Source organism: Nannospalax galili, unplaced genomic scaffold, assembly GCF_000622305.1.
Source record: "Nannospalax galili isolate Female #2095 unplaced genomic scaffold, S.galili_v1.0 scaffold511, whole genome shotgun sequence".
NCBI classification, from domain to species: Eukaryota; Metazoa; Chordata; class Mammalia; order Rodentia; family Spalacidae; genus Nannospalax; species Nannospalax galili.
The window spans coordinates 2,762,086-2,773,334 of NW_008331831.1; the positions used below are offsets into that span (position 1 = coordinate 2,762,086).

The window sequence follows — 11,249 nt, forward strand, 5'->3', positions numbered from 1 at the left end:
GTCCCAGTACCCACATGGCAGTGAATAACCACCCATAACAGAGGAATCTGACACCCTCTTCTGTTCACTGGACATTGCACAGCATGGGTACACTCACATGCAGGCAATACGCTCATGTACATAAAATAAAAATAATAAATAAAATACTAAAAAAAGAACATGCTCTTGTTGTCCAAAGCCCTGCCACTAACTGTTCTTCCTAAGTTTGAAGCCAAGTGTGACTTGCCACTTGTCATTATAGTTCTAACTTTCTTAGGCCTTCATTTATATTACTTCAGCTATAAAGAGATGTGATTTTTACCACATACAGTAGTGAAGAAGCATATTGTGGTAGCCTGATGTGGTTAGACTAGGTTCCTTTTTAAAATTAATTATTTACTTATATTTTGTGTGTATGAGTGTTTTATCTGCATGTATGTTCACCGTGCTCATGTAGTACCCAAGGAGGCCAGAAGAGGCATCAGAGTCTCCTGGAATTGGAGTTATGGAATGGTTGTGAGTCTTCATGTAGGTGCTGAGAACTGAACCCAGGTCTTCTGCAAGAGCACCCAGCTCTCTTAGCACTTTTAACTGCTAAGCCATCTTCCCAGCTCCCTTGGTTCCTTTTTTGAGTCCATTACTTTTTAAATTTTTGTAATCTTGAGCAAAATACTTTTTCATGTCTCAAGTTTCCTCATTTGTAAAATGGATAATATAGCCCTATCTTTCTCTTAAGGAGGTAACATTTTATAGCCATATAAATGCTTTTACATAGAAATTACCATTACTCATTTTTATATAAACTTGAAAACAAAAATTTTATTTTTAGGGTTCTGTTGGAGTCTCGTAGAAAATCTAAGAAGATTACAGCCAGAGGAATCTTTGCAGGTGCCAGAGTGGTACGAGGAGTGGACTGGCAGTGGGAAGATCAAGATGGAGGAAATGGGCGTAGAGGAAAGGTATGCACTTTTTTCTTTTTTTTTTTTTTTTTTGGTCTTTGAGACAGGGTCTCCCTGTAGCCCCAAGCTGGCTTGGAACTCGCTATGTAGACCAGGCTGGCCTTGAACTCACAGAGATCTGTGTGCCTCTACCTCCCAAGTGCTGGGATTAAAGGCATGTGCCACCATGCCCAGCTCAATATAGACTTTAAAAAAATTCATCTTGTATTCTAGAATGTTGAGTGTATAGAATATTTTTATTATTACTGTAAGTAAATTTTGGCTTTTTTTTTTCCCCCATGCCAGGAACAGTTTTTAAAATCTCCCTTCTTCCCTCCTCTCTCTACCCTTCCTTTCTTCCTTCCATTTCCTGGAAGAAAAGAGTATTCCTGTTTATTTGTTAGTGTTGGTGTTTCTTCAGAAGGTTGTTAGATAGGTTTTCCCTTAGGTTTCGTGGTGCTATTTTGTTGCCCAGAGGTACCTTTCTGAATATACCATTTGGGCCAGTCCTCCCTAAGCAGCATCTCATGTTCTTGATTTTCCTGCTGCTAAAATTTTATCTGCAGCTCAGTAGGGGAGCACTTGCTTCACATATTCAGGCCCTGGGTTTGGTCCCCAGTTTTGTTGAGTAAAAGCATCATTTGAACTGACTTGTTTATGTCCATTCATTTAAAGGCCTGTTTCTGTGTAAGCAGTTACTTATTTTTTCTTTTTAAAAAAAGAAAGCTAAAGGCCCAGTGAGGCAAGTGCTGTACCGTGAGCTCACCCCTAGCTGGTAGGCAGCTGCATGGTTGTCAAGTCCACTGACCTCTGTCATTCCACTCAGGTCATGTGGCAGCTACCATAGCAGAATTCTGTGTGGCTAGTATTTGATTAAGTTGGTTGTATTTATTTTGGATCTCATGAGCCATTTTATTTAGTCAACAAATATTATTGACTATATTTTATATTGTGCAAGATGTACTGAAATGGGTAGCATTTCACATTTGGAACTTGCTTATCAGTAACTACCAGTTCCACTGTTACCTTTTATAAACATATGTGTAGGTACGTGTGTGTGTATATATGTATATACACACACACACACACACTATATATATATATGTGTGTGTGTGTCTTTTTGAGACAGGGTCTTCCTGTAGCCCCAACTGGCCTTGAACTCGCAGAGATCCTCTTGCCTCTGCCTCCCGAGTACTAGGATCAAAGGCGTGCGCCACTGTATCCAGTTTCAAAATATCTCTCCAGCCATAAAGTCTATTTTTAATATCTGAAAATTAGACAAATATGTTTTAACCATATTTTAAAGTGAACATCCTCATAGAGTTCATAGCCATCTGGTATCACATATACCAAAGAACATAAAGCAAATATGAAAGTTCAAGGAATGGGTATTTTTTGTCCTCCGTCCTCAGTGTACAGGGAGTGTTACGAGACTCTTTAAAAAGCCTTCTATGCTTGTCTCTGTTGCAGGCCCCCTCCAAGGTAACTAGAACCCTGATTTTGTGTTTATCATTCCCTTATTTGTCTTCATTGCTTTTTATTTAGTATTGTCTCTACAGTAATTGGTATTTAAGTTTTGAAAAATGAAGTAACAATCACAGATCTAGCTGTTGTAAGGACAGGGCAGAAGGTTCCTTTTAGATGAAGGCTCCCAGAAAAATAGGAACTGAGTAGTCTTTGAATAATCTGTTTTGTTTCAACATCTCTGAGAGTTTACAATCCCCCTTCTCGGGCTGTCAGCGGGCATAGTTGTTCATGAATCTTGGGAACACAGGCTACAACATAGGACAATCGGGTGGCAGAAGTAGGGCTAGGTGTTGGGTAGGAGTATTGTTAGAGGGGATAGGGTGCTGAGTAGTGTTGGTTTCTAAGCTCACCAAAGCCCACCTTAGTTTATGACTAGCTTAAAACCCAATACTCACTCTGTATGTGTGTGTCTGTGTGTGTGTGTGTGTATGTGTGTATGAGGAGAGAGAGACAGAGAGAAAGCGAGCTCAGGTGGTGTCAGTGTTTGGGAGTGGATAGCAGAGGGACGAGTGGAAAAATCATTATATAGTCCAAATAATACATTTGATACACTTGATGTGGGTCAGGCTTACTGGGCAGTGTGTCCTCAGGTCAACAAAATACAATGGCAGTGAGGAGCTTGGCCAACTTGTGTGGCCCGTGAATCACATGGCTGTAGTCCTGGTGGATTACCCTTTGTGCCTGCTGCCTGGCCATCATCTTGAAAGCTCTCTTTGAAGAAAGCTTGTGATCGATGCTGCTATCTTTTCCTGGTTGGCTTTCACATGTCCTCTGTCTCTTGGTATCATCATACTCAGCCAACTCTATCTTTTGGTAGAGCACAGTTCTAGCAACTGAAGAAAGAGTTCATAAGAAGAAAAAAGATCCTGAAAAATAATTTCATATTCTTCCCCATACTTGATTATGTGATCAGAGGATTGGAAGAACCACTTTCTAAGGCAGTTGCTATTAAAGTCTGAAGCCACAGAAGTGGAACTTTTTTGAGTTTTTTTTTTCTATATTTGTACTTTTTTTTCTGGGTGGGAGAGGGATTCAAAACTAGGCATTTTTGAGGCTTTGAATCATTACTATACATTTTTGGTTTGTTGTGGCTTAATGCAAGTTGCATTTTAAGAGCCAAATGAGAAAAAATAAACCATTTTGTATACCTGAGAGTGACTGAAGGAACTTTAAATAATAATAATAATGGTAATAAATCTTCAGAGTACCATTCTTTAAGTATATATTTAAGACCATATTCAATTTTTGTGGTTTGACCTTTGCCCTATGAATGTGAATGAAGACAGCTGTTGTCTTTCCCTTCTGTGCTGGCTACTCTATCCAATCAACTCATGTAACTTACGTCGATGATATGTCGTACATTCTTATAGTTCTTAAGTACCACTACCCCATGTTAGCAGTTCAAGGCTATTTTTGTTTTATAAAAAATATGTTCTTTTATGTAGGTATACTAAATCATATTTCTTTTTAAAAAATTGAAAAAAATTTCTGATTTACTTTTATGTATGAGTGTTTTCCCTACATGTATGTAAGTCACTCATTTGTGTAGTAGTATCCTTGGAGGCCAGAAGATGTCGGATACACTGAAACTAGAGTGGGTGCTGAGAACAGAACCCAGATATCTGCAGGAGCAGCCAGTGTTCTTAACTGCTAAGCCATCTCTCCAGCTCCTAGAAATACTTTTGATGGTAAAAAAAAATCTCAATCACATGTGAAAATAGATAGCATAGCATAATCGACTCCCATACATTCATTACTTAACGTCAACAGTCATGAAGCTTTAAAAATGCCATTTGTTTGTTTCATTTGTTATTTGGCTGATTCATCATTGGCTGATTTATCTTATTCCCTCCCTCCCTCCTTCCCCCATGTAGTACTGTAGATTGAACCCACGGCCTCACTTATAGTGGACAATCACTTTACCACTGAGCATACACCCAGCCCCTTTTTTAACAGGCTACCTTTAAACTCATTCTATAGCCCAGGCTGGCCTTATTAAAACTTGGAATCATTCTTCTTTAGCTCGGATTACATGCATTGACATTTAGGTTTTTTTTGTTTGTTTGTTTTTTGTTTTTAAACAGGGTCTCTCTGTAGCCCCATCCGTCCTGGAACTTGCTGTGTAGACCAGGCTGGCCTCAGACTTATAGAGATCTACCCAATCTCTGCCTCTGGAGTGCTAAGTTTAAAGACACCATCACACCTGACTGCATTGACATTTAAAAACTTTTTTCTTCATGCTGGGTGTGGTGGCACACGCCTTTAATCCCAGCTCTTGGGAGGCAGAGGCAGGTGGATCTCTGTGAGTTCAAGGCCAGCCTAGTCTACATAGTGAGTTCCAGGACAGCTGAAGCTACAGGGAGACCCTGTCTCAAAAAGAACCCCCCCCCCAAAAAAAACAAACTTTTTTCTTCTTTTTGAGACATGTCTCATATAGCCCAGGTTGGCTTCGAACTTACTTCAGTGATGAGCTGGAATTTCTGATCCTCTCACTCCTATCTCCCAAGTTCTGGATTACAGGCATGTGCCACAACTCCCCATTTAATGCAGTGCTGGGGATTGAATCCAGGGCCTCATGTATGCTAGACAGGTACTAATTGTATTTATTATTTTATGTGTATGAGTGTATTGCCTGCATGTAAGTGCACCCATGTTGTGCAGTGCCGGTGGAAGTCAGAAGAGGGTGTCTGATCCCTTGGAACTGGAGTTAGGGACAGTTGTTAGCTGCCATGTGAGTGCTGGAAATCAAACCCGCATCCTCTGCAAGAACAGTTCGTGCTCTTAACTGCTGAGGCATCTCTTCCAGCCCCATTAAATAATTTTTATATGATCTCACAAGTGATTCATACCCCCGCCCCCCAGCATCTTTTTGCAGTGCTTTGCTACTGGGGCTACATCCCAAGCTTGATATGTGTATTTTCTGTTGCATCATATTAAGGGCATATATATATATATATATATATATATATATATATTCTGATTATATTAGCATTATTGGTGTTATGATTGGTGAATGGATATAGGTGTAGGTAGCATTGTCATACCCATGTACTGTTTCTCAGCAATCTACAAATTTTAGCGTTTCAAATGGAGTTGTGGTCTTTCTATGTTGCCAAGGCTGCTTTTGAATTCCTGAGCTCAAGCAATCCTGTCACTTCAGCTTCACAAGTAGTTGGGATTATAGGTGCCCACTTAAATACTCTGTCTTCCCTTTGTCCCTCCCTCCTTCCTTCCTTCCTTCCTTCCCTCCCTCTCTCCCTCTTGGTGAGGTTTGAAGCCAAGGCCTTGTTCATACTAGGCAAGTACTCTACCTTTGAGCTGCATCCTAGTCAGATTTTAAAAGTTAGTAAATCACATCATCCTGTTAGCAAATGAAGGCATTTCATTTGATTCTGAATTGGTAAACTTGTTTATATCCCAAGTTATTTGGAGGTTAAAGTGAATTTGATAAAATTAGAATTCATCTTTGTCCTTTAGCTAGTCAAATGCTTTTCTTGTTCCTGTTATAAAAATTCAGACTTACTTAGTATAGTTTCTCATTGTAAAACAATGAAGTGCTATCTGACGATGTTAGAATCAGAAGGAAATGATTTGCTGCGGATTGCATGTTTACATCGGTACAGTAGAAACTTGCTGTGTAAGATTATGCAGTGGTCAGTGGAACAGAATCCTACAGCACAGCAGGACAGTGATGAACTAAATTCAGGAAGATAGGTATTTCTTTTGGGAGGCAGCAGGTAGGTACCTCTTTTGGGATGGACATGAAGAGCTGCACAAAGAGGATTTGGAAAGTTCTTGGCTCTCATTTTAGGCTGGGTAATAATTATGTGGGTGTTTATTTCATCTTTTTATTCTTTAAAGTATACATATGCTATATATCTATAATGTATTTGAAAATTATATAAAAATTTTAAAGTTAAAAATTTGATGTGTATGAGTGTTATGATGCATGTAGGTAGGTATACCTGGGCAGAGGCCATATGATTCCATCAGATCTACTGGAACTGGAGTTATGGACAGTTCTTAGCCGAAATATGGGTGCTGGGATTTGAATCCAGGTCTTCTTCAAGAGCTATCAGTGTTCTTACCTGCTGAACCATCTCTCCAGCCCTGAAAATTATTGCTATTAATTACTTAAAACATATCTCAGGGCTGGAGAGATGTCTCAGTGGTTAAAGAGCACTGATTGCTCTTGCAGAGACCCAGGTTTGGTTCCCAGCCCATATGGTGGCTATAAACTGTCCTTAACCTAGTCCCAGGGGAATCTGAAGCCCTCTTCTGACCTCCACGGCATTGCATGACACGGGTGTATTCACATACATGCAGACAATACACTCATACACATAAAAAAAAAAAAAAATCTCAAATGGTTCATTAGATCTTAAACATAAAATCATTTTATTTCTACAAAAAGCACCATGAAATACACACTTGACAAAACTATTTCTTTAGTACAGAACAGAAAAATTTTCATTATATATTTTAAGTAATATTAGTCTGTTTGTATGTTTGTGGAGGGTTAGTGGTTATAAGTATCAGAATGGAGAAAAGTAATTTGAATTACACCTGAGCAGCTCCCTGTTCTTAGTTGTAGTTCAAGTGACTTCATTCACAGCTCTGGTGTTCATTGTATGCATTTTTGTGCACTTAACTCTAAGCCTTTAAGCAATGGTAACTGCTGAGGGGGGCAGGCAGGGATGGATTGAGATTTCTTTAATCAGCTATAGACATACTGCTTTAGTTGGGGTAACCTGCTTGTTTAAGGCAACTGAGGAGTGCTACTGCAGGAAAAAGCAGCTCTTTGCCACTGAGGCTCTTCAGCAACCTTAATACTTGTCAACTTGTAGCAGGTTATCTTCACTCATTTTGGATGCTTGGTTAAAATTTTAAATTTTGTATTGGATAATTGGCTAAAAAGAATACATTATTCTTAAAAGATTTCATTTTTTGAGACAGGGTCTCACCATGTAGCCCTGGCTGTTCTGTATCTTACTGTGTAGACCAGGTTAGCTTTGAAGTCATAGAGATCCACTTGTCTCTGCCTCCTGAGTGCTGGGATCAAATTCATACACTACCACTCCTGGCCTAACAGATTTTAAGTTTTGCATCAAATTATTTTCTGATAATCTATTAATGTAATCCTATGCCTCTCAGCTTAAAATTTCTACAGTGGCTTTAGAATGTAATTCACAACTGAAATGAGGTCAGGTGTAGTGATAAAAGCCTATAATCCAAGCAGAGAGTTTGAGATCAGCCTGGGCTACTTTCTGAGACCTTGTCTCAAAATCAGAAAAACAGACTAAAAATAAGCACCAGATGGGGATGTAACTTAGCAGTAGAGTGCTTGCCTAGCATGCAGAAAGCCCTGGGCTTGGTTCCTTAGCATCACAAGAAAAACAAACGAACAAACAAACAACAAACCCACAAAAACCTGTAAAAAAAAAAAAAATCATATAACTTGGGGGTGATAGTGCGCTTGGGAGGCTAAGGCAGGAAGAATTGGAGTTTGAGGCCAGGATGGGCTATGTAGTGGGAGCCTATCTCAAAAAACAAAATTAACAAAAGTTATAATTCTGGAAAAATATGGCTTTATTGATAATTCAGCAATGTTAGAAGGGGCATATTTGGTACATAAATATTTTTTGTGATCTTGTGATGTAAGTTGATGATGAAGTAATTTTTAAGATTTAAATATAATTAAGTCAACTAACAATTCCGTCCTTTTAAAGTCTTTTTTTTTTCCCCCAAAACTTCTGTTAGGTAACGGAAATCCAGGACTGGAGTGCCTCGAGCCCACACAGTGCAGCCTATGTTCTCTGGGATAATGGTGCTAAGAACCTTTACAGAGTTGGCTTTGAGGGCATGGTGAGTAGTGAAGAGCCATAGCTTAGAACATGGTGGATAGGTGGAGGATTTCCTATTTTATATTTTTATCTTCTCTTCTGTTAGATGAGAGCCATCGAAGACACAAATGTGAAGTAGGAAAGGGAATCTGGAAAGTGACGATTTAATAAACTTATCATATCTTACTTTTACTATATACATGAATGATAGTAAACACCATGGTTTTTTTGTTTTTTGTTTTTTTTTTTTTTGTCTTTTTTGAGGCCAGGTCTCCCTGCAGCCCCAGCTGGCTTGGAACTTGCTATGTAGACCAGATTGGCCTTGAACTCATAGAGATGTGCCTCCTTCTGCCTCCCGAGTGCTGGGATCAAAGGCATGTGCCACAGAAACATGATTTTGCCTGTAGTGTTTAGGTACCTAATTCTATACAACTCTTTCCCCCCCCCCACCCCTTTTTATTTTTGGTCTTTTTGAGACAGGGTCTCCTTGTAGCCCATGCTGGCCTGGAAGTCACGTTGTAGACCAGGCTGGCCCCAAACTCACAGAGATCCACCTGCCTCTGGGACTAAAGGTATGTGCCACAAACCTAGCACAGGTGTTCCCTTTTAAGGTAAGTCTAGTGGATTTATCTTTTAAAATCTAAGGAAAAGTTTAGAATCTGGGCTGAAGAGATGGCTCACTGGTTAAGAGCACTGACTGCTCTGGTAGAGGACCTGGGTTCAGTTCTCGGCACCCATATGGTGATTAACAACCGTCTGTAACTCCAGTTCCAGGGTATCTGACACCTTCTTCTGACCTCCTTGGGCATTCTATAACTTGGGTACACTTATATGCATGCAGGCAATATACTCAGACACATACAATAAAATTAAATTAAATTTAAAAAAATAGTGAAAGTGATTAACTGCTAACTCATGCCTCTAATCCCAGCACTCCAGAGCTAGAGGCAGGAGGATCTCAATTTCAAGACCAGCCTGGGGCACATAATGAGAGTCTGTCTAAAAAAAACAAACAAAAAATAAGAAATAAAAAACAAAATAAAGCAAAAAAGTGATAACTTGGAAACATCTAGAATTAAGTGTTTGGAAGAATAATGGCAGTTTATTGAATGAATTGCTAAGTTTGCATTTCTGCATTTTATAGACCATTGTTCAAATACTGATCACTGCTTATTAATACTAAAATAGTAATACCTTCCATAACCTTTCACTCTTGAATATATTCCCACTCAAGAAATCCTTTTTCACTGTGGTACTGGGGCTATATCCCCAGACCAAGGAATTCTTTATGTTTCTTTTTCTTTACTCAGCTGTCCTGTGGCTTCCATTAGGAAAGCAGAAGAATATCCACTGTCCCTTAATATATTCCATTTATGTGTGAAAGCCAGATATATAAACTTAAGCTATTACTTTATTAATGCCAATTTTGTCATTGGAAATAGGGTCAACTATTAATTTTTCCATTATCTTCATGCCTCTCCATCTTTCAAATTGTGAATTTTTATAGTATTCCAGCTGGGTTTTTTTTTTTTTTTTTTAGTCTTTTTGAGACAGGGTCTCCCTGTAGCCCCAGCTGTCCTGGAACTCACTATGTAGCCCAGGCTGGCCTTGAACTCACAAAGATCCGCCTGCCTCCCGAGTGCTAGGATTAAAGGTGTGCGCAACCATGCATGGCCCAGGTGGTTTTTAAATTTGTTCATATGAAGGCGTGTTAGCTATATATGTTCAGGTTATGACTTGTACTTCTTTATGTGGCTAATACCATCATTTAAAGAGCTGTCTTTTTGAGGGTTATCTGTTCTGTGCTTCCCCCCCTGCCCCCGTTGCTGCAGTGTGTCAGTAAATATCCTTGTATATGTCATTGCATTTTATGGGTATATTTCCTTAGGATAGATTCCTGGAAGTAGAATTACCAAGTCAAAGTATTACATTAAAATAATTAGGCCCTTTGCCCCTGCCCAGGATTGAGTAGTAGTCCATGTTTTGTTGGCAAAATGGACTGTTAAAGAGTTGGGTTCTGTGTGTTTGTGGTGTGTGCTAATAATCATCAACTATATGCATCAGGTACTATTAGGCAATTTTTAGTAAATCCATCTATAAATTTCTTTTACCTTTTATGTAACACCACAAGTGTCTTCTTGTTCATGTATTTAGATGATTTGTTTTCTTATAAAAAGTGGGAAGGAGCTGTAGTTAACTGTCACATAGTGAAGTAAATAGGAAATATCTGCTTAAGGATCAAAAAATTGAATTTGCAATGATCCCTGAGCCTTGAGGATGACCACAAGGAAACAGTCTTCCAGACAGCTGGTCAGTTACTCATATGAACTCACAGCACTGGTGACAGCATGTACAAGTCCTATGCAAGCTCTAACAAGACAGAATCCCCAGCATAGACATGGGGAAGTGGGTTAGAAATCTCAAACCTACCTAAGGATCTTTTGGCAATTGATGGCTGCTGTGAGGGATGGGACTCCTGGTGGGCCCAGTGGTTGGACCCACATTGAAGGACACTGGGAGACACAAATCAGATTCTATAGGCCATATTATAATTTTTGAGAGTATTTTAAATAAGGCGTGGGGCAGTGGGGGGAGGTATGGATAGGGGAAGGAATCTAAATACCATCTCAAACTATATTGTATAAAAATTGCAAAAATTCAATAAAAATATTTGTTTAAAAGGCTTAATTTGGGGGCTAGAGAGATGGCTCAGCGGTTAAGAACACTGACTGTTCTTACAGAAGACCTGGGTTCGAATCCCAGCACCCACATGGCAGCTAACAACTGGCCGTAACTCCAGTTCCAGGGGATCCGACAGTCTCTTCTGTCCTCCGTGAGCATTGCCTGACATGGGTGCACTTACCTACATGCAGGCAATACACACATATACATAAAATAAAAATAACAAATAAGTGGGGCTGGAGAGATGGCTCAGCGATTAAGAGCACTGACTGCTCTTGCA

The 11,249-nt window shown here is 39.4% G+C and overlaps 1 protein-coding gene across 3 annotated transcripts in view; it reads left to right on the forward strand.

Moving 5' to 3' along the window:
• Positions 1-11,249, forward strand: part of Mib1 (mindbomb E3 ubiquitin protein ligase 1) — a 116,766-nt gene that overhangs the window by 26,837 nt on the left and 78,680 nt on the right. For all 3 annotated transcript variants that reach the window (XM_008826970.2, XM_017796573.2, XM_029560566.1), the window contains exons 3-4: positions 809-938; positions 8,205-8,309. In XM_008826970.2, coding sequence (XP_008825192.1) covers positions 809-938; positions 8,205-8,309 — 235 coding nt within the window. The remainder of the gene's footprint in view (positions 1-808; positions 939-8,204; positions 8,310-11,249) is intronic.